Below are 27,433 nucleotides of genomic sequence, written 5' to 3'. Positions count from 1 at the left end.
TTCTCCATGGTGAGTCCCCCAGACACATCTTCATTCCCATTATGGTGTGATCTCTGCCATATCTTTTTAATTTTTTCTGATAACTTCTCTCTGTTTACGTTACTCATCTTTTCTAACGTGTTGTCTACATTTTTTTTCGTTAGAGCCCCTGGCTTATTATTGATAGTTACTTATAATTCTTGGTCTGATAATTCCACCATCCCCGTCATCCCTGGGTCTAGTTTGAATGCTTGCTTTCTCCTCAAACCACGTTGTTTGCTTTTTAATGTGCATTATAATTTTTTGACTAAGACACAATGTACGGAAGAAGGAAGCCCATCAGTCTGCAGTGATGTGACGACGGGCCATGTGGGTTGCACAGTTTGTGGTGCTGTGATCCCGTCTCCTTTTGTGAGTTGTGCCACTGGATGACCACCTCCTCCTGTGGGGTAGGACAGCAGGCAGCTGGACTTTGCATGTCCCTTCCCTCAGGCCAGCTGGGCTTGGGTATGAACCCCAGAGGTTAGGCTCTTGAGGGCAGGCCTTGTGAAGACTTGAATGCTTCATTGAGTTCTACATGTGTACTTTCCCCTCCCTCTGCTGGAAGCAGGAGGAGATTTTTCTCTGATCTTTCCTGAGAACTTGGTGGAGCTCCCAGGGTGAAACCTGCAGAAGCTTGGAGCCCTGCGTTCCCTCAGCAAGACTGGTGGCTGGAGGGTTTGTCCCAGACTTGTCCACACAGAGGCTCCAGCTGCCTGTCGCTCGGGCGTCCCTGCCCTGGTTCCCGCAGAAGCTTCTGCCTCTTAGTTCTGTCTCCTTGTCCATATCCCCAGGTCTGTCTCTGCTTTGGGGAGCAGTGGTTCACCCTGTGACTTCGCTTCTCTGGCCAGTCGAAGAAGAGTTGTTGATTCTTCATCTTGTTCAGCTTTCTGCTGGTTAGGGGGCAGGGAAACTTCAGCTCCTCAGGTGCCACCTCAGAACCGTCCTTTCTGCCCACCACGCTCGGTTTTCAGGAGCTCTTGCTTTCCCTCTTATTCCCATGTGGTGACTGTGATGGCCTCAGGGTTCTTGAGGATACCAGTTCTTTCACTTCATCTGTATAGCTCTGAGATCATTCCATGAACAGCGAGCTGCTCGTCTTAGAGCATGCATACAGGTGGGGGATTCTTGAGTGATAAAGAGAAGACTGTGTCCACCGTGGTCCTCCTCTGGCTGGGGTGTGTGGTGACTTGTGGGCCGGAGCTTTGCTTGGCATGCAGATGGCACAGCCCAGATGCTAAGCTGCCCTGTCCTGCAGTGCTCCACGTGGGAGGGGAGGGTGCAGATGCCTGTGGCAGGTCCAACAGACCTTGGGCGATCCTTCATGTCTGCTTGCTTACCTGCTCTCTTCAGCCCATCCACCCCAGGCCTTGAGATGTTCTGGGGATGCTTCAGGGAGATCTGCTCTCCTTCCGGGCTGTGTCTTCCCGGGGGGCTGGACTGGGTCGAGGTCGGGAGGATGTCCCTCTGGCGTCACCTATGAACAGTAACAGAGTCCTGCACAGACCGGTCGGCCGTCTGTCTCCCTGTTTACTTAACTTTAAAATTATAAATGTAGTATTAGGAAATGTGTGTTAAAACACACTCTTCAATATGAGGCCAAGGAGAGAATGCTTTGGGGATAACCCACAAGCCTTCCTCCTTCAGCCAGGGAACCACCATCCTGAGCTTGTGGTCTTGAGGCTCTTTGTTCTCTGTATAGTTTTGCTGCTCAGCATGAATTTTGATGACCTTAGTACCTGCTGTGATAGCTGCATCCCATGGATTGTGTTTCCAGTTTTCTTCAAGGTCTGATTTCATTGTGATTTTTGTCTTTGAACTATGGACTTTTAGAAGTTTGGTGTTTAATGTTCAAAAAAACAGGTATTTGCGGATACTATTTCTGGTTTAATTCTGATGTGGTCAGAGCACGAACTTCTTATGATTTCAGGTTAAGTGTATGGAGGGTTTGTGTTAGGAGCAGGTGGTGTGTCGGGGTGAACGTCTCGAAAAAATGCACGTTGGCTGTTTATGGAGTTCGGGTCTTCTGTGTCCCCACCAATTTTCTACCCACTTGCTATGTCCGTTACCGAGAGAGGAATTCAAGTGTGTACAGGGAACGGGGGATTTTTCCTGCCGGGGTTGTCAGGTCTTGCTGCGTGTACCTCAGTGTCCTGGGACAAGGTTCACACGCAGCCTGTGGTTAAATGTGGCTTCTTGGTGTGTGTATGTGTGCTGTAACTGTGTGCTCCATTGGGGCTGGAGGCTGCTAAGTCCATGCACAGGGCTTCCTCAGGCTAGCCCCACACACACTCTTCTGTCCTGGCTCCGCTCTTTCTGACAGTGAATCTGGAGCCAGGATTCTCTTTGTGTCCATACATTTAATGCTTCTTTCATTGGCTGGCTGTCTTAAAAGTATTTTATTGGTTGCTGGTTTTTAGAAACGTGATTTAGGATGTGCCTTCGTCTGGTCATCGTTGGCATCATTGAGCTTGCTGGCCACGTGGTTGTGCACTTACTGCATCGAGAGGGCTCCCTTCTTCCAGAGTTGTTGTTTCTTTGCCATGCAGCCCCCTGTGTCATTGGTGCAGTTCGCTGTACCTGGGGCCAGGCGACACTGGCCCGCAGGCTACCAGGGCCGTTCCCCGCTGCTGGACAGCAGCACTGGTCTTTGTGTCTGTCGGGCCTGGCCTGTGGCTCACCACATCTGCTCATCTTCATTTCAGAGCATCTATTTTCCACCCGGTCATTCCCGTCCTTTCTTTTCTCATATTTTTTTTAAGTTGTATCTTCCTTTATGTATTTGAGAGTATTTATTACAGCACTTTTAGCACCTCTGCTAGTTACTTACACTGACTGGGTGTGGTGCATGGTGCCGCTCCCCATTGGTAATGTGTTGTGGCACATCGGGATCCCCTTGGCCTCTTGAGTTTGTTGGGTCAGCAAATGCCAGGATGGGCAGTAGCAGTTTTTATTCGTAGGGCTCCTTCAGCCTTCCTGCTGAGGGGCCATCTCTTTGTGGCTTTTACTGATGGCCCACAGGTTCAAATAGGTGGCTAGCTGGACTTGGAACAACTTCCTGCTCCCCCCACCTCCAGGTGTTTGGAGGCCCTCTGAGACCCCCTGGCCCCCTGTCCTCCCAGCTCTGGCTCTCAGCTTGGCGTACCAACTGCTTCTGGTTTCCTTCTCTTCCTGTCATCCGCATGTTGCCCTGGGAACACGGTCTGGGTCAGCATGGGGCCCCGTATGGCCTTCTCATCCCGGGTCTTGTCCTGCCCATCGTCCCAATGGCCGACACCCAGGTCTGTCTGCTGCACCCATAGTGGCTGGTAGCAAGAACACAGTTTCTCTACCTGCTAACTTCACGCAGGATCCTTATTCACTTTTGTAATATCTGTCCATGTGATTTTGGGTGGTTTTTCGTGGCTGATTTAGGGAGGTAAGCTGTTGTTCTTGTCATTTTATCTTCCCAGAACTCCTCTTATCTCCTTTTTAAAAGTTAGATACGTAAATGGCTTTCTATATGTTGGCTGTTTATGGTTTATTTTCATTTCATGCTTTATATAGCAGCTTTTCAGAATTTATTTTTTCCCAAGTTCTGAAGTCTTTTCTGTCCAGTTTTTATTGACTTATGTTCACTTCTCTTTTAGGCCATGCTGGTGTGTCTGCAAGCATGATGAAGAAAAGGACATCCCACAAGTAAGCAACTCTGAAACTTGCTTTTAGCTAGCAGGTGTGGCCTTAGGTGGCATAGAGTTTGAGACACCAGTGTGATGCCGTCTCCCGCTGCATGTTGGGGACAGGCATGCAGTCATGCCCCTTGGCCTTGGCCTGGCCTTCCCTGTCTTAAAGCCCCTGGCCCATGATTTCCCCTCCAGCTCCATGGGGCTAGACTGTTGTGGTGCGGGTGGCAGGTGTGTTGTGAACCTCTTCTGCTTTTGTCCTCGGAAAGGCTGCACGTTCTTGGCATGTGGGGTCTCTTCTCAGATCTGCTGCTGGACAAGAAGCTCCCTGGGGACAGAGGCCTGAACTCATGCTTGAGGGCCTGCCTAGCATGCTGACAGGCACTTGCTCACTGCTTTATAATGTCTCCAAATAAATGAAAAGCTTGTAATTTAGAAAAGGCATATGCATGTTGAAAGACAAATGAAAAAACTGTATTTTAAGTGACTGGTATGTCATAAATCCTAAATTCTATAGGTACTAGAATAAAAAGCCACTTTTCTCCCTCAAGTCTTTGCATACAACATAGTTCATTTAAAAAGAACATTGAGACCCTCTCTTAAATGAAAATACCGTGCTTGTACTGAATTACATTTAATGAGTTTCACAGAACCCACCAGGTTCTGGTCGTTGCTACTGCCCCACGGAAACCACTCTTAACGATCCAGTTCTGATTGTTTGAGTCTTAATTGTAGACTCCTAACCCTGGAAGAAACCCTTGGGTCCTAGCTACCACCTCCGGAGCCTCTCCGTACAGCAGTTCTTTCCAAATTATTCATACTGAAAGGCTTGTGAAGCACCTCAGTCACCACCCTTTGTGGGCGAAGAACACGAGACACTGTGGCTGTTGCAGAGGCTCTGGATGTGTAAGCGTGCTCTTCTCTGACGCTCGGTGGTCAGAGCACACGTGCTTCCTCGTGGACATGTAAATATCTGTAGTGCGAGGGTCAGCAGATGACTTGGGATATAAAGTGTGATGTTGAGGTGAGTACGTGTGTCCTGGAGGTTTGATAAAGCACCTCCCAGATTTCGTGGATTTGCCCATTACCTTCATCGTTCTGTCACGTCCAGTGATCTACTTCATCTAATAAATTGCTCTTCGTGATCAAACCATAGCATCACTGGAAATGGTAAACCATCCCTTGACCCAAGTAGAAGGTAACAAAACAAACACAAGCCTTAAGTATTAGGTAACGACAGAAACATAAATACAGCAGGGGAGAGAAGCAGAGCACAATGTTAACTCTGGAAGGCCAGAACAGTTCCCACAAAACAGATTTTGCCAGTCAGTTAATACTGGGCTATAAGAATGTAATGTGCGTTCAGTTTTATCCTGTTTTACACATTCCTGGGTGTCTGTGACTAGAAGATCCTTTACTCAGGATTTTGGGTCCTGTTGGGTTTGTGCAAGGATTTCACGAGCCCCGTCGGAAGCACTGTCGTTTGTTAACTCCTGGCTCTGAGGTGCTGATTATTTCTTGCCCTGGAGCACGAGGAATAAACACCTACCTATTAAAGCTTTGCAGTCTATATATGTGCCAGCTGAAAGCCCTGGTCCCCTGTGCTCTTTGGTGCACTAGCTTGGACTAGTGCTTGTTCCAGTTGAAAGAGTGGAGGGCTATGACCAAGGTACTTTGTAGCCAGAGGGAGCCAGGAAGAAAGGAAAGCCCGGCGGTCCCATATGCCTGTGTCTTCTAATTGCCGCGTACATCTGAAGATGGAGAAAAGAGGGACGATGCACGAGTGTACACATTTCACAACAAGTGGCCTCTGGAGGGGCCAGAACACTGGTGGAGTAGCCCTGGGCCAGGAGCTGGTTCGAAGCGGGATGCTGGATGGCTCTGCTGGGCGCCTCGGCACTTTGTTCCACCTGCCTCGTACCACTTTCTATACCTAAAAATCCTCCTGTGGACCAGGATGGTCCCTTTCCACAAGGAAAATGTGTGTGGAAGCCACGTACAGAGAAGCAGACCCGGAGCCTCACTCTGCCCTGTGCTTCCTGCACTGCTGCCCTCCAGCACGCAACCCATTGATCTGTGGCCACGCCGCACCCCGTGTGGTTGGGGGAGATTGAGCAGACACCCCACTGCTGGACAGAGGCACAGAGACACCCAGCAGACGAGTACGGTGGGGCCCCTGTCCCTGTGGGTACCAGCAGGATTCAGGGGTTCAGGTCTGTGCTGGAGCACTGCTGCCCCCAGAAGTTTGTGGAGCTACGGAACAAATGTGCGTGCCTACTGCTGGCCAGTCCTCTCATGGTGTTCTAGGAGCACATTGGTGACAGGCGTCTCCCGGCCCCACCCACGGTAAAAGTGCGGGTGGCCCTAGGACAGCCTGGGCCTAGAGCTGCATGGGTTTACGTGGACTGGGCTGCTTTCCATAAACACAGGACGGCGCTGAAAATTATCTTCTCTTCCTTATGGTTGTCTTCACAACCGTCTCTTTTTCCCCAGCTTACGTGATTGTAAAAATGTGGCATATGATACAGCTAACATAAAAAATAGGTGTTAATTGATAGTTCTGTTACCAGTAAGGATTCTGGTCAAGCTGTTCCATTTTGAGTAGGTCAGGAGTTTTATCCAGATTGTTGACCATGTGGGGGTCAGTGCCCCAATCCCTTTTTGTTCAAGGCTCAGGAGTACTTTTTGAAGGGAAGGTACAGTTGAGGCGCGTCTAAGGTGAGTTTAGCTATAGTTGTTCTTTGTTTCAGTTCTTCTTTTTTATTTTTTTTTAAAGATTTTATTTATTTATTCATGAGAGATACAGAGCGAGGCAGTGACACAGGCAGAGGGAGAAGCAGGCTCCCTGTGGGGAACCCAATGCAGGACTCGATCCCAGGACTCTGGGATCATGCCCTGAGCCAAAGGCAGGCGCTAAACTGCTAAGCCACTGAGGCGTCCCTGTTTCAGTTTTTAAATGGACATCTGGTTCTTCCCTAATTTGAAGAGTGGATGCATTTCCACTTCCAGGGTTTTGGTATATTTTCCGCTAATGGACATTAGAGAATGGACCAGAGCTGTCACATACTAAGTAGAGGTATTTCCAGGGAGTGCTGTTCCATTTGTTAAGATTTAGGTCACTGACAGTGACAATGACAGAAACTCCCCCTCCTCTTCCTCGAGTCCCTGGGTGGCCTTGGGCACTGTTCATGGCATTCCCTTCGAGGGGAACCCTGAGTCCTTTCCTGCAGAGGCTGAGTGGCCAGTCCGGGCTCCCGCACGGAGTACCCAGCGAGCACACCGTGTTTCCATGGGGAGCGTGTTCCTGCCTCCCGTTGAAGAGTGGGGGTGTCCATCATAAACGCGGGGACTACAGGGGCAGTGGAGCAGCCATCTAGGTGGAGCCCACATGGTGCTGAGGGCCTTGAACTGATCAAAACCTACAAGACTTTTTAATCTGCTTGTGAATCACCACTTCAACCAGTGAGGTGGAGAGTGTGCTGGAAGGCCCTCAGTGGTGGGAGGGCTAGTTCCTAGAGCCATAGCATAGCATGTAAACAGCCACAGAACTCATAGCAATTTGGGTGGAAGATGCACTTGCCCTGTCCTGTTTTGATACTGTCCTGTGACGCCGGCAGTGGCATAGCAGCTGTGGAACTTTTATTAAAGCAACGGCTACAGGAAAGCAGTCTTCTTTCTCTGTGCTGCTGTGCATCTTGTCAAAAGACAGCCGTGTTGATTTAATCGGTATTTTCTTCTGAATTCTGCTAGAATACAGAGCAAGGGAGCTGCTTTTCTAGGACAGTACTAAGTAGAATAAAGAGAGAGTGTCATGAATTTATATGTCAAAGTACAAAGTCCATACTGTGGGACAGGCATTTACTGGTTCAGTGCTGTGGTAGTTGAATTTGGATTTAGGACGTGTGAGCCCTTTACTACTGGCTACTGAAATAAGACCTTCCAGTCCTGGAGGGCAGTTCGGGGCAGTTCAGGGTGGGTCTCAGGCATGGAGGGAGCCTAGGTAAACAAGTGGAAGGTCTCCCAACACAGAATTTCTTCTCTGGATGACAGAACAAGTGGAGTGGTCGATTCAGAACTTACCTGAAGCATTGAGCAAGGTACAGAAGTGCCCCCTATGGTCTTGGTGTACTTTTTCCGAACACGAGTGCATAGAAATTTGTGTTGGTTCCGAGTTGTGCTCCCCCAGGTTGCAGAGCCTGTTAGGTTAGAAGGTTGTGGGATCATGGAGTCAGGGCCAGCGTGGGCCTACCACATGCGCTCTGGTGCCCTTGTTCCTGGCTGCGGCTCCTCGACGCCCATCAGAGCATGGAATAGGTGTTGCTGGTGCAGTGAGAGTGGCTGTCTGCCAAGGGGCTAGCCCCCGTCCACTCTCCCTGACGGTCCTCGCTGTGGGGACACATGGCAGCTCGTCCCTCCCAAGGCCAGACACCAGAGCCTGAAACCAATTGTTTCAGAGATGGCTTCTGGAGATCAGGAGCGAGCAAAGTAGTCATCCGTGCTTACCTCTGCTCTCTCCACTTTATCCTCTACTCCTTGGATCCCGACTTGGGGTGGCTTTTCCCTTGTGCTCAGCCATAGTCCCAGCTTTCTGCCCAGAGTGAAACATCTAGGCACCAGTTGGCAGCGGCTGGCTCGTTCCCCAGAACATACAGCAGGTTAAGGGCGGTTAAAAACGTGTGTCCAGGGGAGCTCTCTTTTTAAATTAAAGTTGTTTCCATTGATAATATCCCACCTGTGTGCTGCTCTTTGAACTACCCAGAGATGACCCAAGGGTGTGTCTGCATCTGGACCTTCTCCAGGAATCAGCCTCTGAGTCTGCTTTTATAGGTACTCAGCTCGTGAAAATAAGCTTTAATTTTTATTACAGTTCTTGATTTTTATCTAAATTAGCGATTAGCAATTAAAATAAGAGTTAACAACTTGGTTAGGATACAATTTTTAACCTTTCTAGTTAAATGCACAATTTAAAACATACACAAAAATGAGTAACGTGTACTGCACCCTGTCAGCCAGCGTCAGCAACTATTGGCATTTTGGCCCATAATAGACTAATGTGATATGTGAGCATGAAGCTTGTTACCCAGGGAAGTTCCCAAACTTGTCGCCAGATCGATGCTGATTGGAAGAACTTAAATCAGTTTATAAACAATGTATATTTGTGCACTCTTAAATTTGATATTTTAACATGTATAAAAATATTTTAGAATATTGTTCTGTAAACTGGCTGCAGGGGCAGTCAGGTGGCTTGCAGAGTCATGTCCCGGTAGGTGGGGAGCTTGACTTCTGGCTTGAAACACAAGCGTGTTGTTCTAATTACTCATCTTTGTCTTTGGGGCTCCCTCAGGGAGAGCCATCTCTGTCACTTCTTCAGCCACGCTATTGATTCTTGTTTATTTACTTATTAATTCAGAGCCATTGAAGTGATGCTCTCTAGGTAGAGTTATCTGTGACTTAGATGCAGGCACTAGGAGTGAGATTCGGAATTGGTAACGGTAACATGCATAAATCTGTTTTTATATGTAGTTTCCTGCAGAATTAAGATATTCATTGCATTAATTTGGCAGTAATTAAATTAAAAATTGCGGTTCATTTGCCTGTAAAAATGAACTGATTTTAAGTCATTGTAGGAAAATTTAAAAGCACAGGTAGACACAGGAAGACAAGTATTTTTAATGCCATCCAGGGATTACTCACAGCTCTTAGTACTTTAGTGACTGTTTTAGAAGTCTTTATTTCTCCATATTTGTATGGATAATTATGTAATTATGTATCCAAGGCTTCCCTGTCCCATTTCCTCCATTCTCTGTAGAGTGCTCTTACACATGCTGCAAGCCGCTATATCAGGGGGGCTGTTGTCGAACGTGCGCACTCTCTGCTCTGCCGTCATGACCTGGTGTCTGCCCACTACCTTCTGCAGATAAATTCCTGCACGTGGAATCACTAGGAGAACTGTATCTGTACCATAAGCAGATAGAGGACCTGCCTTGCCATAATTCACATTAAAATAACTCCTCAAACTTTGAATTTTTGTTGCTAATGAACTAGAAAGTTCATCCTACATTATTCTACTGGGAGGCCAGAACACTAGAAATTTCTGGGAGACCTAAAGCATTTTGGAGCAGATTTATATAAAAATGTGAGCTGAGGAATACTCTGCCACTTTGAGGTGAAAAGGAGGACTCCAAAGAGTGACGACCAGAGTAGGCCCTGGAATCTGTGTAGGTTAGAGACCACCAGGGCTGGCTGCAGCCAAGGTTGCCGGAAAGGGGATCCAGCTTGCCTAGATGCCCAGGATGTCCCTGGCCACCCTCCCCAAGGTCTCGGCTCCCTTGCCTCCCCACTACTCTGCAGCCCCCTGCACCACAGCTGCTTATCAGACCCTCCCCAGATCACAGGGCTCCCCCGGGCCTGAGGGAAGTGCTCCCACTACAGATGCTCTGGTCTGGGCCTGCATGTAACACAGAAGCACCAGGCACCTGAGGAGCACTGATGGAGGAGAGTCACACTGCACCCACCTGCATGAACAGGGCCCACCTGCAGAGTTCATAGGGTATCAGGAAGGACGTGAACCTTACCCTTGATGTCAGAAGGCTTGTTAACTTTAGAGTCACTAGTGGTTCAAGAGGAGATCAAGCAATCAGTTTCTAGAAATTAAAGATACTATGTAAGGTATTCAACGGATAGGCTGAATTTCAAGCCTATTTTACCTGATTCAGGAAAACTTGGTTCTGAGGCTTTCAGGAAGATGAGCAACCCCAGGAAGGTGGATGGTGGATCGACCTGGAAGCACTGCATACTTCTCCTGAGGAAGGGATGGAGGGGGAAGGATCAAGAATAAATAGGGTAGATATTCTGCACATCTTATATGGACCAAGTGCTAGTTGAGGGGTGATTAAAAACACAAGTCACAAGTTCTGACATTTCTGATTGCAGGAACAGAGAAAATTCTAAAAGCAACTCAGAAAATCTGGTTAAAATGAAGGACTGATTGGCCTGCTCTCTGTAACTTGGAAGATGGGAGACAGTGAACATAGTGTTTGCTGACACAGGTCCTGAGGGAGGAGGGCCTTGAGCCGGACGTGTAGACACGGGTGCAAGGACAGCGTTGGGAGGCTTGCGGGAACGTGTACTTGCCTCTGGGAACCCGTCTTCACCAGAGGATGTATCTAGAAAGATAAAACGTCTATGAGATGGGAATGTTACCAGAAGCAACAAAAATCCTTCTTTGTTTCTAAGTAAGGTAATGTATTTAAAAAGTTATTCAGATAAGAATGAAATGAAAAATAACGATTTAGAATAGCAGCCCAGGTTTGAGCATGTCAGGTGGGGTTACTATGTGCCAAGGTGTTTTTCAGTAATTTTCATTCTTTTACTAAGAATTTTTTGCTTGTTTTTGTTCTTGGTAGAGCTAGGAAAGAAAGAAAGCATAGATTTTGATTAATTATAGGTTTTAGTAGGAAAACGTTAAATCTAAATGCAGCACTTCAGAGGTTAGAGGTAGCTTCTGTAAGACCAGAGCTAAGCTCTGTGGCTTCCAGCGAGAGCTGCACACGGGGCTCAGAAGCCTCCGTCATCAGCCACACGGACAAAAGGAGATACCACGGAAGGAAGTGAAGGCACCGTGTTGCACAGACACAGAACTAGATGTGGGACCCGCCCAGGCTTCCTGTGTACGGCAGCAGGACTTGGTGCTTCCAGTTCCCATAATGAAGGCGGAGGAAAGGACTGCCGTGTTCCGGGGTGACGGGTGCAGGAGCCCCTTTGGAGAGGACTACCCAGCAGCTCCCCATGAGGGAGAGGGCCTGCGCTGCTGCTGGACACAGCAGGATAAGGGTCTTCTGCTTGGAATTGCAATGATGCGCCGTGGCATGCTCCCTCAGGAATGGCTGCAAGCCACAGCACAGCACCACTTGTGAGCATATGGGGGACGTGGGGGACGCGTGGCCAAGCTGATATGTGCTGCTCTGAGTCTCCAGCTGCCCTTTGTTTGGCCATGTTTAGGTTGGTTTTGTTGAGAATCACAGGAACAGAGGATGATCCCTTACGTGCCTCTGAATCTAGAATAGAAATCTGCTGGCTGTAGTTTCTTTTTGTAAGCCGACAGAACCAGTGGAGATTGTGTGTGTGTGTGTGTGTGTGTGTGTGTGTGTGTGTACAGGTACACATGCACACAAGGACAGAGATTATTGCCCAGGGAAGACCTGGTGTTGCCACTCCAGTCTGGGGGGAAATTGCGTCTCCCTGTGAGACCACATTTTCTTATGACCTTCAACTGACTAGATGAGGCCCACCTACATTGCTGATGTACATGTCCTTCTAGAAGAGTGCCTTCACAGAAAAACTTACAGTAATGGTTGAGCACATACCCAAGTACTGTGGCCCAGCCACCTTGACAGAGTTAGCTAAACCATGACATTGGTGCAGATGCTGTATTGCCCTCATTTTGATAGCGACTGCAGAGTGTTGATGTGGATCACTGAAATGCTGCGTGGGACTGCATTCCTTCCTCACTGGGGTTTGGGAGCAAGCCTCTGCCTTTGTGTGCAGAAAGCCTGACCCTGTATACAGTGCATCACTGGGATCTCTGCCTAAATGTCACAAGAAGTAGGTGATGGACTGATGGAGAAGAAATGCCATGCTAGCAGGATTGCTCCCCGTCCACCCCACATGGGGCCCATCAGGTACAGCGGCATGCTCCCAGGGGTTGTGAAGAGGCCTGAAGTTGACAGTTTTGGGGGTTGACCTCCGCCTGGGGTTGGCCTCTGTGGTGCTCCTGTGACTTCTCAGGAGGTGCTGGTGAGGACGGTCTTCCTGGGCCTCAGTGGTCAGTGGAGAGCCTTCGGCTCATGTTTCTGTCCTGAGAATCTGACCCCTGTCACTCTGTTGTCTGGTGGCCCCAGTGTCACTGTCAACGTTCCCAGTTTGTTTGCTTATACATGCTGTGGTCCCTTTGCCCAGATGCCCACAAGATGCTCTGTTCCTTGAGGTCCATTTGTCTTACTAGAATGTCAGTGTCTGTGGTTCGGGCCCACTTTCCCAGGGTGGCCTTCACAGATTTGGGGCATTTCTCTAGAGTTATATGGTGTCGTCCTGTTGTTTGGAAGCTGGAACTGGTGTCTGTCACTGTCTCTCTGTTACTGTCCTCTGTCCTCTCTCCCAGGTGTGCCCCCCAGTGTCTGTTGGACGCTTCAGTCCTCCTTTCTGGGCTCTGTTGTATGTCTGATGGTTGCAGATACCTTTGGGGGTATGCTTCCCTTGGGGTCCTACTCCTCGATGGCTGTCCTTGCTGTCGAGCTCAGAGCCCCTGTGTCTCTGTGAGGTCTCTGTGACGTGTCCCCGTTGTCTCTTTGTCTCTCATGGTGCTGTTCTGCTGGAGAGGACGGCAAGCCCCACCTTCCTGGGAGGCAGGTTTGCTGGGTGCTTGCCGAGCTTTCTTGGGGTCGGGGGCAGACCTATGATTGCTGCTGTCCTCACAGCCCTGCACGGAACCTCGGAACCTCAGGACCCCTTCTCCAGCCCAGCGTGAGACGGTTTTCTCCTAGGCCGGCGCCTCTGGCTGAGGTGAAGCCTGCAGCAGCTGACGCGGTCTCCTCAGGCAGCCGTGCTCTGCTGGCACCTGTTCCGTCTCACAGAACTCTGGGCTTGCCAGACTCTTCTACTGGAAATACATACCTCTGTAGCTTTAAATGTTACAGCCTCCAATAAATGGTTTTCCTTTTCAACGTTTGTGTGTGTGCCAGTCGTTCATCATTTGCGCTCGTGCTGCCGCAGCAAGAGCTTTCTGTCTACTGAAGGTTCTTGTTGCAGCGTGGGCAGGGCTGGGCCGTCCTTTATGTGCGGAGAGCTAGGTAGAACCAGGATCCCAGGACCCACATGTACTGCTTGTAAACACCATGCGGAGAGTTTTCAGTTTTAGTCTGGGAAGAATATGTTGCTCTAACACTTTTTAACGTTACATTAAGTATTTGTCCCAAATCTCAGTGTGTAAGATTGCATGTTTTCTGGAGATGTCCTGATGGTACCGTGTGGGGGTCTGACGGTGCGAGATGCCAGCCAGCCTGGACTGCTGGCCAGGGAGAAGGGACAAACTCAATGTCTAGTGTCTTTTCACTGCTTCAGGTGGTGGAGGCTCGAGATGTGGCCACCACTGTGGGTGACACTGAACGTTTGCACATTTCGTGTGACAAGGAACAGGTTCATGCTCTGTAAAGCCATGTGTATGTTTACATAATTCACATGGTCAGCCCTTCTCTTCCTCTGATTAACTGGGATTGTTGTGAATTGATTGCATTAAAGGGGACTCGGAATGCTGACAACAGGATGCTCATGCTCAGTACGAGGGCTGATGGGCAGTGTGCCCTGCTGCCTGTCCACAGTGGGTACATGGGGAGCCCTGTGGCTGCCATGCCATGTGCACATGGGGTGCACATGTGCACATGGCACCCCATGGGGGTGGGGGGCTCACCTGTAGGCACCTGGACCGGGAACATGGCACCGTTAGCCAGCGCAGGCCTGGGATTACCTGGAGGAGAGCATGCTAGCTAGCGGTAGCATTGGATCGAGGGGTGCATACTTCTGAGATGATCCCTTACGTGTGTATATGTGTGAATGCAGAAAACATCGGAGCAGTGTGGGGCCGAGCAAACCTGTTTCCCAGCCCCGGCGGAACATCGTAGGCTGCAGGATTCAGCATGGGTGGAAGGAGGGGAATGGCCCTGTCACCCAGTGGAAAGGAACCGTTCTGGACCAGGTGCCTGTAAATCCTTCTTTGTATCTTATAAAATACGATGGATTTGACTGTGTTTATGGACTAGAACTTAATAAAGATGAAAGAGTTTCTGCGCTCGAAGTCCTCCCTGATAGAGTTGGTAAGTTCTCTTTACTATTTGTGCGTTGTATGCTTTAAAAATGATTATCGAAATGGATGCTTTTTGATGATTCTTTTGCATTATTGGTGTTTTTATTTTTACTGGAGTGCAGGCACTCCCGGTACACAGTTAAGTCACTGAAAGCACAGTCCAGGGAACTGTTAGGGATGTAAAGATGTATCAGGTTATTGGTGAAGAAATTGACAATCTGATCATTTCTAACATGGTTATTTCCTACATTTTGCTCACTGTTCATGTGGACTCTGATGGGTAAGAATATTTTATTAGCTCAACTATGCTGTGTACTTGTTTCATCAGACTGTGGTAGCTTATGCCTTTATTAGAAGCCTTATGTGAAGTGTAGTTTTCATCGTGTAATGTCAGTGGCATTGCATTTGCAGCCACACCTGAGGCAGCCACCCCCTGTTTGCATTGACTGTGGGAGGGAGTCTTTAAATGTCCCCCTGATGTGTTCCTCAAGACACAAGGTGTCCGTTAAATAATAATGACTGATTTTATCCTTAGGAATGAAGTAAAATGTTATTGTTAAGATCATCTGCATTAACCTTACTTTCTTCAGAGTGTTCACTTTGAAATGTTTCCTTATTACAGTGATGCTACTCGTGTACGAGCATATATCTGTTTATGCTTTTGGAATGGTCTTTAGAAGCTTCCGTGTTAACAAACCCCATCCCAGCAGAGGTGGACCTGGAGGGGCCAGGTTGTCAAGAGATGGCGCTCCTCAGTCCCCTGTCCCCTTTGTTCTTGCCCCTGTGTTCTTAGGACACACACTTCCCTCACCAAGTTAATTCTTTGCCAGGTCAGCAGGTTTCTTGTTGGTGTTCCCTGAGGATAGCAGTGCTGTGTATTTGTCTTTGTCAGGACAGCTCAGTTCTCACAGAGATCTTGCTTTCCATCTTTCTTATCCGTTTATTCAAGGTACCTCACTGAGCGGTGTTGCATCTTCGGCACCTGTCATATCTTCACCTGTTCCTGAGCGCCCCCCACCCCCCCGTAGGATGCCATGGTTTCTTCTTGATCCCCATGTGCACCCATTTCCAATGTAGGACACAAACATCAAAGAGTCTTACCTTCAGGTGTTGAAAATGTCCAAACCTTTATATCCATTGTCTGTGCTGGGTAGTGATCACATATTCTTGTGACCCAGAAGTTTAGTCTCCCTCCTTCCTGGGGCGAGGCTGCCAGCCCACGTGAGATTACCTGCATTCTGCTGCGTGGCCTGTGCCAGATCTCCTGAGTTCTTCTGCCATTGTAGGACAGAGGAAGTCCTTTTATGTTGGTAAAAACATGGTTTGAGCAAACCAAAATAGCCCCAAATCTCTAAGTATTTATGGTGATGGACTCAGAGTGCCTCCTGTTTTTTTGGCAGTTCCCAGCAGGAGGCAGGGTTGCTTTTCTAGAGTCTTACCAAGGAAATACAAAGGCTGCTATGCAAGCCAGGGTATCGCGTGCTGACTTGAATTGCTAGTTAATGTCGGTATTCCCTGTGGACCTCAGTCTGGAAAGCTGTGTAGCGGTCACTCTCATTCCACTGGGAAGGAGGCAGTGTTCATGGTCTGCATCACTCAGCAAACACAGCATCTTCTCTATGGGACCAGATCATGTGCTGGTAAAGGATCCATTGGACGATCAACAGGTTGGTTTTGTGGTGGTGAGAAAACATGTGACCTGCAGTTCGCTACCTTGATTATTCTTAAGTGTCCATAATTAAGCGAGTGTTTAGTTGTGTCCACACAGTCATGGAGCAGGTCTCCAGAAAGTCTTCATCCTGTTGGCCTGTAGCTCTGTCCCTCTTTACCACCCCCCCCTTCTCCGTGGTGTTGATCACCTGAAATGCCTCCTAAATGGGATTGTAGAGTATTTGTGTTTTTGTGACCTCACTGCGCCCTTGCAGTTGCAGCACCCCCTTCTCTCTAGGGCTGCACCATGCCTCCGTGCTCACGTGCACCCCTTCTGTGCCTCCCGCCCTCTGTGGGGCTGCGGGGGGTGATGCTGCTGTGGAGGTGGTGGGCCCCTGCTTTCCTGTCCCTCGAGGACAGTGCCCCAGGTGGAATTGCTGGGGTGTCCCTGTGCTGTTCTTCACAACGCTCGTAGCATCTTGGGTTCCCAGCTGCAGGCACAGGCTCTGGTTTCTCTCCTGTCCTCCCCAACCCTTGGCGTGCCCTGTTGGGTGTTTTTTTTTTTTTTCGTTTGTGTTTTATTTTTTTAAGATTTTATTTATTCATGAGACACAGAGAGGCAGAGACATAGGCAGAGGGAGAAGCAGGCTCCATGCCGGGAGCCCAATGCAAGACTCGATCCCAGGACTCTGGGATCATGACCTGAGCCGAAGGCAGACATTCAACTGCTGAACCCCCCAGGCGTCCCTCTCTGTCATTTTTTTTTTTTTTAAAGATTTTTTTATTTATTCATTCATGAGAGAGAGAGATAGAGAGGCAGAGACACAGGCAGAGGGAGAAGCAGGCATCATACAGAGAGCCTGATGTGGGACTCGATCCAGGGTCTCCAGGATCATGCCCTGGGCTGCAGGCGGCGCCAAACCGCTGCGCCACCGGGGCTGCCCCCTCTCTGTCAGTTTTGATGTGAGTCTCCCTGACATTTAGTGATGTTGAGCATCTTCTCACATGCTTTTCGGCCACTTGTCTGTCATCTCTGCAGAATCTATTCGGATCCTTGCCCATTTTCCATCAGATTATTTTTTTTTGCTGCTGAGTTGTAGAAGTTCTTTATCTCTTCTGGAGACATTTTTATTGTGACTGTGACAGGTTTGCTGATAACAATTCCAGATTCTGCACCACACTTAACCATGAAGGAGCTACCACATGTTGATTGTCAAGTAGCATCATAGGGGAGCATCTGGTTTCCTGAAAAGCCCCTTTTCAGCAGCAGGGCTTTGTGAGGTTGGATTTTGTGTGTCCACTGGAAGAGCATGTGACTGATTACTGGAGCATATAGGACAACCTGGCTGCCCTGTAGAGCTGGGTATCAGGAGGTGTACAGAGATGTGAAGCTACACACTTCCTACTACATTTTTATAAGAAGATATAGTTATTTTTTGTTAGAAATGAATTCTGTAGATTTGTCATTTATAATTTCCAACAGCTGATTCTGATAGCTATCCATATGCTAAAGTGCATTTTTAATATTTATTTATTTATTTATTTATTCATTCATTCATTCATTCATTTATTTATTTATTTTTGCTAAAATGCAGTTTTAGATCCTCAGAAATATTTTAAGAATATAGGAGTCTGGAGATCGAACTTTGAGAACTTCTGGCCCAAAGAGTGTAGTAGGCTTTGTTTTAGTGTGCGGTGGGGAATTTTGTGTAATTTTGGAGAATTCCTGCATGTGTAAGTGGAGAGAACCACCATATGTGCTTGGAGTGTCCTTCTAATAAAATTAGGTAACAGTATCTTGAGCAAGAAATTACAATCTGTTCCTTTGAATTTTAACAGAAATAGAAGCGATTATGAATGAAATAGAAGTGCTAATTTGTTTTTAATGACAGTTGTCTAAAATGTGAGGACAAGAGAAATCTTTGCATCATTAGGATCCTTCATGATTTTCCCACTATTAATAAAAGGAAGGTTGTGATTGTCCGCCTGCCTCTTCACACAGAGCAGGCCTGAGAATTAGTTTGTACGGTAGTTGTTGACGCCCTGGGGTCTCAGTGTGGGAATGCAGACGCTGTCTGAGCCAGGAACAGGATCACTGCAGGTGATGCCAGGTGTCATTAGGGAATAAGTAAAGTGGAGGACACGACAGGTGGCTGGTGTGGGGCTGATCTCACCTTGTGGTCCTGGAGACAGAGGAGCCTGGTGGGAAGGAGAGAGAGGCCCATGGGGGCAGAGGGACAGGCCAAGAAGGGAGGCTGCCAGGCCCAGGGAAATGGTTTGATTTTCACATGACCAGGTGGAAGCACTGGGGCATTTTAAGCCAAAGCGCTGGCTGCCGTGACTGATGCCAGGCGCAGTCTGGTCACCATGCATATGAGAGTCCCCTCTCTGGCCTGGCATGGGTGAAATTTCTTAGCTTGCATCCCCTGGCTTGTGTTACCCAGGTGTTAATAAAGGGAAGTGGGGTGACGGTGTATGTGACCGCTCCTGCTCTGCAGTTAGAGTGAGGCTGTGATTACTCAGTATATAAAGTAACCATTAACACTAAACACTTTATACCTCGAATAAAACCATTGGAAGTTCCAGGTAGAATCAGTGTAGGGCAGAGGAGTGCAGGAGAAGAACCAGGAGCTGCCTGGGGACAGAACCAGGAGGTGCCATGGGAGCCCGTGCTCTGGGCCCCCAGCAGTACTGTGGGCCTGGCCCCTGCTGCCTCCTGCTGGCCCTTGTGCCACTACTGTGGTGCGTGGACCACGTCTCAGGCTGTCCCTCTGCCGGAGCTCAGTCTCCACAGTACGGATCTTGTAAAACCCCCATGTGAACCGTTGTTTGCTTCTTGTCCACAGCGACTTCTCGAATCAGTGATGCACACCTGGCCGACACGATGATCGGCAAGGCGGTAGAGCACATGTTTGAGACGGAGGATGGCTCCAAGGACGAGTGGAGGGGGATGGTCCTAGCGCGCGCCCCTATCATGAACACGTGGTTCTACATCACCTACGAGAAGGATCCCGTCTTGTACATGTACCAGCTCCTAGATGATTATAAAGAAGGCGACCTTCGCATTATGCCCGATTCTAGTAAGTGTACATTGGCAATCTTTGTTTCTGATAATTCCAAAGGAACTTGAATTTTAGAATGAGATATTTGATGATCTATTTTTGTACATGTATCTTATTTTATTTTGATTTTTATTTTAATTTGAGGGTTAAATTATTCTTCTAGTCATGCACCAAGCATAGGTTGTGAAGTTTTGCATTTTTGCCTCAAGTCCTGTGCTTTCTATTTGGGTGTCCTATCCTGGGTGTGGACTTGTCCGTGGGTGGAGTGTGTCATGTAGACTCCTCGTGAGTGACTTCCTTATTAGCTCAGCATTTTCAGGGCTCATCCGTGTTGTGGCAAGTGTCTGTGCTTCATTTCTTTTAATGGCCAAGTACAATTGCACTGTATGCACGTTTATTCACCCATCCACTGATGGGCACGTGTGTTGTAGACCACCTCTTGGTGATGATGAAGGATGTTGCTGTAAACCTTTGTGTGCAGGTTTCTCAGTGGACGTTTGTTTTCAGTTCGCCTGAGTGCTTGCTGAGGACTGGGACCGTTGGGTGTGTGGTCACTGCTGAATCTTTGGGGAACCGCCAGACTGGTTTTCGAGACCGCTGTACCCTTCTCCATGCACGTCAACTGTGTCTGAGGGCTCTGACACAAACACTTCGTGTTACCTGACTTTTGGCTCTAACTGTCCTGGTTGCGAAACACTACCTCACCATGGGCTTGGTTTACATTTCCCTGACCGCTACAGACACCAGGCGGCCTTCTGTGTGTTACTGGCCGTTTCTATGTCTTTTTTGGAGAAGCCTATTGGTGCTGTCTGCCTGTTTCTCGTCACCGCCATTCTGTTGCTGTGTTTATCAAGTCTGGGTCTTGGTGCGGATCTCCTGACGTGTAGGATTTGCAGACACTTTCTCATATTCGGTGGGTTTCTTTTCACGGTCTTGGTGGTGTTCAAAGCACAGAAGTTTTTCATTGTGACGAAGGCCACTTTAGTTTTCCTTTTGTACCTTGTGCTTTTGGTGTTGTGTCTGACAGTCTTTGCCAAGGCCAAGGTCAAGGTCATGATGACCTACCTCTTTCTTTTCTTTTACGGGTCTTGTAGGCATTGCTCTTACATTTAGATCTTTGAAATGTTTTGCATTAATTTTCATGATGTGCTGGAGGGTCCACCTTCATTCTGCGTGTTGTCTGAGCACCATGTTGTGGAAAGACTTGTTTCCCTGCTGGTGGTGGAAAGAAGCTGGTTGTGGATGGACAGCTGTGTTCCTGGGCTTTGGGTGCTGCTCTGTGTGCCTGTGCCTCGGGGGACATGTGCCACACTCGGTTACCCGGCTCTGGGGTAAGTTACGATGTTGGGCAGTGCTGAATCCTATGTTCTCTCTCAGGATTGTTTGGATTTTTCTGAGTTCCTTGCGATTTCATGAATTTTGGAATCAGTTTGTCAGTTTCTGCAAAGAAGTCAGCTGGGACTCAGAGGGGGATTGAATCTGATTATCTTGACAATATGAAGCCTTCTAACCCGGGAGCACAGGAATACTCTCCGCTTTGCTGAGATTTACAGATGTCTATCAACAGTGTCTTGACGTTCTCAGAGTAGCAGTTTTGTACTTCTTTGTTAGGTTTTATTCCTGAATTTTGTGCTCTTTTTGATACTGTTATGAATGAAATTATTCTCTTAATTTCATTTTTGGGTGGTAAGCCTGTTCTTTTTTAAACTGCTCCATAGCCTTGCCTCCAGCACTGGGCTCCCAGGCCTGGATGGGGTGACAGCATGTCTGTTCTCGTTGGGTTCTTCCTCCAGCACTTGTGCTCATCTGGCCCTGACTTTCTACCTTCTTTGTCTTAGGGTTTGTCATAAGTCTGTAATGGAAAATATTTATATGGGCAGGAATTTAATTATCAGGAGAGTGTTCCTTAAGAGCACTTCTCCAGCCTATATGAAGTTGGGTTTTTAACTTTTTTGTAGAAAAGGACCCACAGTAAGGACTGCTGCCTCACTGCTGGAAAGCGTGGGCCTTTGCATTGTGTGTGGTGTCCCCCAGACCCCCTTGCCCTTTCAGTCTTTTCCTCCCATCCCAAACACTGCTTCAGCAAGTGTTTGGCCCACAGTGATGATGCTCCGGTGTGAGTGCTGTGCAGGGGCCTCTGTGCGGGGGGCTTCGGCGAGAGGCCCTGACATCCTGCTGGGGTTGCTGAGGTGGCGGCCGTCCCAGCTCCTAAAGCTCTGTAAGCTCCCAAAGCTCTGTAAACTGGAGGTGTTCCTAAAGTGAGGTGGGCTTGGCGCCACTGCCTGGCAAGGGAACAGTGTGTGGTTTGGCCCTGTGGCTTGGCCAGGCTTCCTTGCTCAGAGACCCGCTGAAACAAGGCTGGGCGTGGGCTGGTCGAGGTGGCAGGCTCAGGGCTGCGAGACTGAGGGTGCTCCATGTGGTGTGAGCAAGGCGCCTGGGGTGGGAGGCCGGTGCTGCTCCTGGCTGAAGAGTTCGCCGCACCTGCCCTGCTGCTCCCAGCTTCGCCATGGGAGCCGGTGGTCGCTTGTTGCTGTGCTCCGAGCCGTTCTCGCCCAGGGTGGCGTGGCGTGGCTTTGCCAGGGTCACCCAACAGGCCCCGGGCAGAGGGGACCTCTGTCATCTTGGGGGACCCGGGGGACCCGTTGTGATTGGTCTGGGCCGGAGGGTGGCGCTGGGCACCTGTGTTCAGAGCGCGGGAACTCATATCAGAGCACGGGAACTCTTACTCAGAAGCTGAGCTGGGGGAGACTGTGTGGTGGGGTGACCTGGGAAAGCCCAGGAGGGTGTGTCTTCTCAGCGTCCCAGGGGGCGCTATTACCAGTGGCAGGTCCTGTGGGGCTCGGCTTTTCCCTGGTCTTGCCCTGCTGAGCCCTCACCTCTCATTCTCAGCTGTTACTACACAGGAGCCATGGGAATTTCTGCTTATGATTTTCAAAATCCTTTACCCACCCTGGTCCTGGGGGGCGGCACACTGTTTTAATAAATAAAGTTTTACAGGCATACAGCCACACCTTTCATTTAGGCACCCCCGCGACTGCTCCCCTGTGACTGGCAGAGCTGAGTAGTCTGTGCAGACACCGTACAGCCTCAAGCCTCACATATTTACCATCTGGCCCTTGAAGAAAACATTGCCGACTCTTGCCCTAGATAATCAGGGATGTGAAGTTTTTAAAAAATTATTATGAAAATAGACATGTGAATTGGTACATACCTAAAATTTGACTTTAAATTCTTTTCTTTCCCCTCTTTAACACAGATGATTCTCCTCCAGCAGAAAGGGAACCAGGAGAAGTTGTGGACAGCCTGGTAGGCAAACAAGTGGAATATGCCAAAGAGGACGGCTCTAAAAGGACTGGCATGGTCATTCATCAAGTGGAGGCCAAACCGTCTGTCTATTTCATCAAGTTTGATGACGATTTCCATATTTATGTCTACGATTTGGTGAAAACATCCTAGATGTCATCATGAACTTTGCCAAATTTGTGGAACTATTAAATGTATAATTTGTAGACATAAAGACTTGATTGCTTTCCAGTTTAATGAAAGCTTAAATGTCCCTGCGAACCCACAATCTCTGCCAGCAGAACTGGTTTTGTTCTGAATAGTACAGATTTATGTGAACACAAAGCATTTTGTGTAAGGAACTCCTTCCTCTTAAAAGAAGTCTGTGTGTCTGGAGGGGAGTTAAGGCAAGTTTGGTGCAAGTTAAGCTAGCATTGCGGTCGTATAGAACTGTACTGGATCGTCCCCAGCTCCCCGTCACCATAGCTCTCCTTCTCTGCTGCCACACTGCAAGCGTAGTTTGGTACTGTCGGTACTGCCTTCTTTTTTGAGACGTGTATGTATCTCTATCTACCTGTCCAGCTCTGTGTGTGTCCATATGCACTACGCGCGCACGCACACACACACACACACTCTTCCTTGGCAGTCCTTTCTTTGTGGATTGGGGTGGGGGTTCAATAATATTCTCCAGTTTAACAGGAGTGCTTGTCCTAAGTCAGTCCTATTTTGTATATTACTGCTGTCTATTTAAAATTAAATGTGGGCACAGGAGACAACATCAGGATGTTCAGCATGTTCTGGAAGTCGGAAGTTCAGACACTGTTTCAGTCTGGAGGCTTTAAATCATGAGTCCAAATATAAATCCCTTGAGAACAGTTGCTGGACCCACATTAGAATTCAACAAAACATTAGAAATCTGGGTCAAAAGCTGCCTTTAATTCTAAGCTTTGTAAATTTTTGTTTACATATTTTTTAATCATAAATCCTCTTTCTGTTTTAAAGCAAAGCCCAGGTACTTGTGCACACACAGTGGTGCAGGTGTGTTTTGGGTGGCCCAAGCGGTCCGTTCATGTGTACAAATCAGTCTGGATTCTAGTACGTGGATCTGAGAGGCAGCAGTGCATCAGTGGTTTGTGTGTGTGTGGTAAGTTCCTGGCAGAACCTAGTGCTTTTATATTAGAAATACAAGTTTCAGAATGGTGTTGCCGCCTGCCAGCAGGTTCTCTGGAACACTTATTTTTATTACTGTTCTTACTGGTACATGGTTGTGGTCAGAAGGCTTTTCCCCACAAGAGGATCTAGATGCACAACAGCCAGGTCCCCGGCCGCCTTCTGTGGTGCTGCACGGTCTTGCTCCTCGAGTGCTGTTGATGTGGGCTCTCCCCATCCAGGGGCCCTGCCACGTCAGGGCCGGTCACTGCGCTAGCCCCCGGGTGTGCCTGGAAGCAGCCCATGGCTGCACGACCCTCTCGTGGCTGATTCCCACAAGGTGGGCTTCACCGGAATAGACCCGCAGAGGTAGTTAGTGTGCCAGCGACACGGCCATCTGTCCCTTTGTTTTGGATGAGCCCTGACCGTACGAAAGCCAGGAGAGAGGCAGGACGTCAGACCAGTCTCTTGTGGAGATTGGAAAACTTGCCTGAGTTCTGGGAGTCAGCTCCCAGATCGTGAGGCCTCAGAGACTCTGTAGCTGTGGCCTCGGAATGCATGTCTGCATGGCGAGGCTGTGTGCTGTGGTGCTGTGGGGTGGTGACCTCGCGCGCTCTAGCAGGGCAGCGCCCGGCCTGTGTAGGTTGTCTCCCTGTGGTGAGCACCTGGTCTCAGACGCTCCTCCTGCTTGAACAGGGGTCATGCTGCACACCTGTCACCTCCTTCCCTGGAGGCTCTCGTCACAGTCCCTGCATGCGAATCTCCAGGCTGGGCCCAGCTCCCAAGCGCATGTGGACACGTGTGCCCAGAGAGTGGGTATGCCCAGCGTGTGCACCCAGACGTGATGAGGTGGCTTCAGGCTGAAAACCAGTGTTCTTGGGAAGTGTCCTGAGGGTTGGGTCACTTGGTGACTTGCATTGGGGTTTTCCTGCAAGTACCTGTAGCAGCTTCAGTACTACGTGGTGTGCCACTCCCCAGACGAACGTGACGCGTGACGATCACCGTTATGTTAATCAGTGTTCCATGTGTTGCCTTTAGGGTGGAAGGAAGGGGAAGGGGTTTTTTTGTTGTGTTCTTTATTCCCCCCATTCTTTTTACTTTTGGTGGCTCAGCCCACACTTGCGCGGTGACTGACTGCACTCCCTCGCCCGGTATTTCAGGCTTCGTTCTAGGCTCACGTTTCAGATCTGCATGCATTGCTTGCCTTTTCCTGCTATCAGAATGTTGGTTCCTTGTTCTAGGAGGCCAACATGAGTTTCCAAAATTATCGTGGGACTTGTGACCACACAAGACCTGAACCTGTATAAAATGTCCCGGCCTTCCTCACTGACCTGCTCTAGTGTTCTCGTGTCGTGTGCGTGTGACGTCCGGCTGCCACGTGAAGCTTCCGAGGAGAACCTTAGACGCAGACCATCCTTTTTTGCATGCTCTATTCTAAGTAGGATGTTCAATGTAACTAACTGAACTTGCATGTGAAAGATATTTAGGTTTTTTGTTTTCTATCTTTGTTTTTATTTGTTTTCAGTTTTCTGTATATTTGCTTCCTGTGCCGTTTTAGTGGTCGTAGGATGAAAGTGCACTGGCGAAGCCATGCAGTGCCAGCAGCAGGTGACTTCCCAGCTCTGTCGTGCAGCATTTGAAGGGACTGTGCATTCTCGAAGCCTCACAGTTACTTCTAAGCCAGAGTTCATTCCTGTCCTTGTTTTACGTGCCAAACCCCGAAGTGCATTGGGCTTGAATCTCTGAACGCTGTGGACCCATTAGAGGACTGTTCTGATTGTCACAAATTGTAGTGCCTGAAAACATTCTTAAGCTGATTGTCTTAAAAAAAAAAAAAAAAAGAAAAAAAAGAAAAAAAAAAAGAAAGTTCTCCAAAGACAAAACAGGAACAATTATTATAACAAAATAATTATGGTCGAAATGTCTGTGGTTCCTTGGAAATGCTGCGCTTTTTGTATTTCCACCATTAGTGCGGTGTGAGCGGATGTGTATAGTTCAGGGGTCGTCGTGTTCGCATCTTGCAATTAGGTAAATGACCTCATTTTCAGGCTTGAATTCATTTTTAATTTTAATTTTATTTTATACGATGTGTAGACAGTTCCCTGTTCTCTGCATTTAGAAGTATAAACAATATAAATCTGTTAATTCTGTAAGTAATTTTTATAATTATGATGTAACTCTATCCTATCCTTAAAACATTTAAAATAAACCCTTTATGTGCAACTTCTGACTGTAAATTTTGTGCTCATGAGCAAAATGTGATGTGTTAAACCTGCTTCTGGAAAAGTTTCTAAAGTTTTATTATATGATTCTGAGTAACCTTTTCCCCATTTTCACCACGTGTCAACTGTCCGACGCACGCAGAAACGGGAAGAAGTCGAACTCCTACTTGCGTGAGGACACTTGGCAGTCCCCGAGGGGAGACGGGCAGGAAGCGACACTCCAGATGCGTAGTCCAAAATAATCAAGTTTGTGATTTGCCATTCATGAGAAATTTATCATAAAATTTTAAACTTAATTATTTTAAATAGAATTAAATAATGCGTATTTTGTACTTTCACATCTAGTTTTGCTTTGTATATTGCTTGTAATGCTGTTAATACTTTAGTACCAACCAGTGCGAGTGCAGGGGCAGAGCTCCATATCTCCAGACGGGGACGCAAACGGCATGTGTGTTCTGTGCTTTATCTTCCTGGGTATAATTTTAATCAGGTTTAAAGAGTATTCATGATGTGCCTTTAATTAGATTTGTTTTTTGATGTTTCCCTGTTGAGCTGGGCCCACGGATCACGTGGTTAAGGCTGGGGCGGGACAGGCCACCTTCCTGCTATGCTGGTGGCTGGGTACGGGTGCCGGGGCTGTGTGGAGTTGCAGGCAAGTGCTGGGGACTCGGGGGCCGGACTGGCACCGCCGGTGGAGGGCAGGTCTCATGTCCTCCTGACATGCACCAACCCTTGTGCTACCGCAGGCGCAGCTGGGGAAGTGTTTCCCTGAGAGGGGCGGCAGGTTTCCCAGGATGGGTGATCGCTGGCCGCTGGCCACAAGCCTGCGAGTGGGTCTGTTTGAAGCAGTCCCGGCTTGGAGGATTGTGGGTGAGCCAGCCGGTTCCACTGTCCTTGGCGCAGCCACAGCGCTGGTGGTGAGTAAGGTGTGGGAGGTACTCCACAGCCCTCGGCCATCATGGTGTGGGACCCCAGGTCGGTGGGAGGTGCCCACGAGAGGGCTGTGGGGTCCTGGGGCACCCAGAGCCCAGCCATCTCTCTGGACACCTCTCTGATCTTCCTTCCTAAGTCAATGGCAAACTGTGTTTTCTTACTTTCAAATTATGCTGAAGAAATGTATGCTTCCATTACAGGATTGTAGGAACTATTTTCTGTTTCTTTCTTTCTTTTTTTTTTTTTCTGTTTCAAAGATACTTTGAACATGTCCAGGTATTCTCGTCAGACTGAGGCTTCTGAGCCCACGTACATGGTCTCACCTCGTGTCTGTAAGCTCCCAGGCTGCTGAGCCTCAGGGTTAGGGGAGTCTTTGCGTTATTTCTGTGGATGTTTTAGAGTCTCTCGGCCCTTGTATTAGCCGTGAAATCTTTCAGCTTAGAGATCTCTGTGACAGATGGTTTTGGGTTCTTTTGTCTTGGCATATCATTTTGCTAAAAGTGAGCCTGCGTCTTTCTGCTTAGACCAGGTGGTGCATTGGTCCCTGCCAGCCCAGGCGATGGTGACACTGAGGTGCAGGCCCTGGCTCACATTTCC

General features: G+C 48.5%; 1 protein-coding gene and 1 long non-coding RNA gene across 7 annotated transcripts in view; both read left to right on the top strand.

Annotated features, from left to right (window-relative positions):
- The window catches only part of SPIN1 (spindlin 1), a 74,958-nt gene extending 49,054 nt beyond the window's left edge, over positions 1–25,904 (top strand). For all 6 annotated transcript variants that reach the window (XM_038527329.1, XM_038527332.1, XM_038527331.1 and 3 more), the window contains 4 exons: positions 3,648–3,696; positions 14,295–14,548; positions 19,035–19,268; positions 22,507–25,904. In XM_038527329.1, the coding sequence (XP_038383257.1) occupies positions 3,648–3,696; positions 14,295–14,548; positions 19,035–19,268; positions 22,507–22,706 (737 nt within the window). In that variant the 3' untranslated portion in view covers positions 22,707–25,904. The remainder of the gene's footprint in view (positions 1–3,647; positions 3,697–14,294; positions 14,549–19,034; positions 19,269–22,506) is intronic.
- Positions 10,931–13,406, top strand: LOC102157320. The gene is made up of 2 exons (XR_005354339.1): positions 10,931–12,361; positions 13,157–13,406. It is a non-coding gene; the product is annotated as an uncharacterized LOC102157320 (long non-coding RNA).
- Positions 25,905–27,433: the final 1,529 nt, after the last annotated feature.

The sequence above is a fragment of the Canis lupus genome, chromosome 1 (genome assembly GCF_011100685.1).
Source record: "Canis lupus familiaris isolate Mischka breed German Shepherd chromosome 1, alternate assembly UU_Cfam_GSD_1.0, whole genome shotgun sequence".
NCBI lineage: Eukaryota > Metazoa > Chordata > Mammalia > Carnivora > Canidae > Canis > Canis lupus.
The sequence above is the reverse complement of the archived record's forward strand: the minus strand, read 5'-3'. Positions and strand labels throughout refer to the sequence as shown.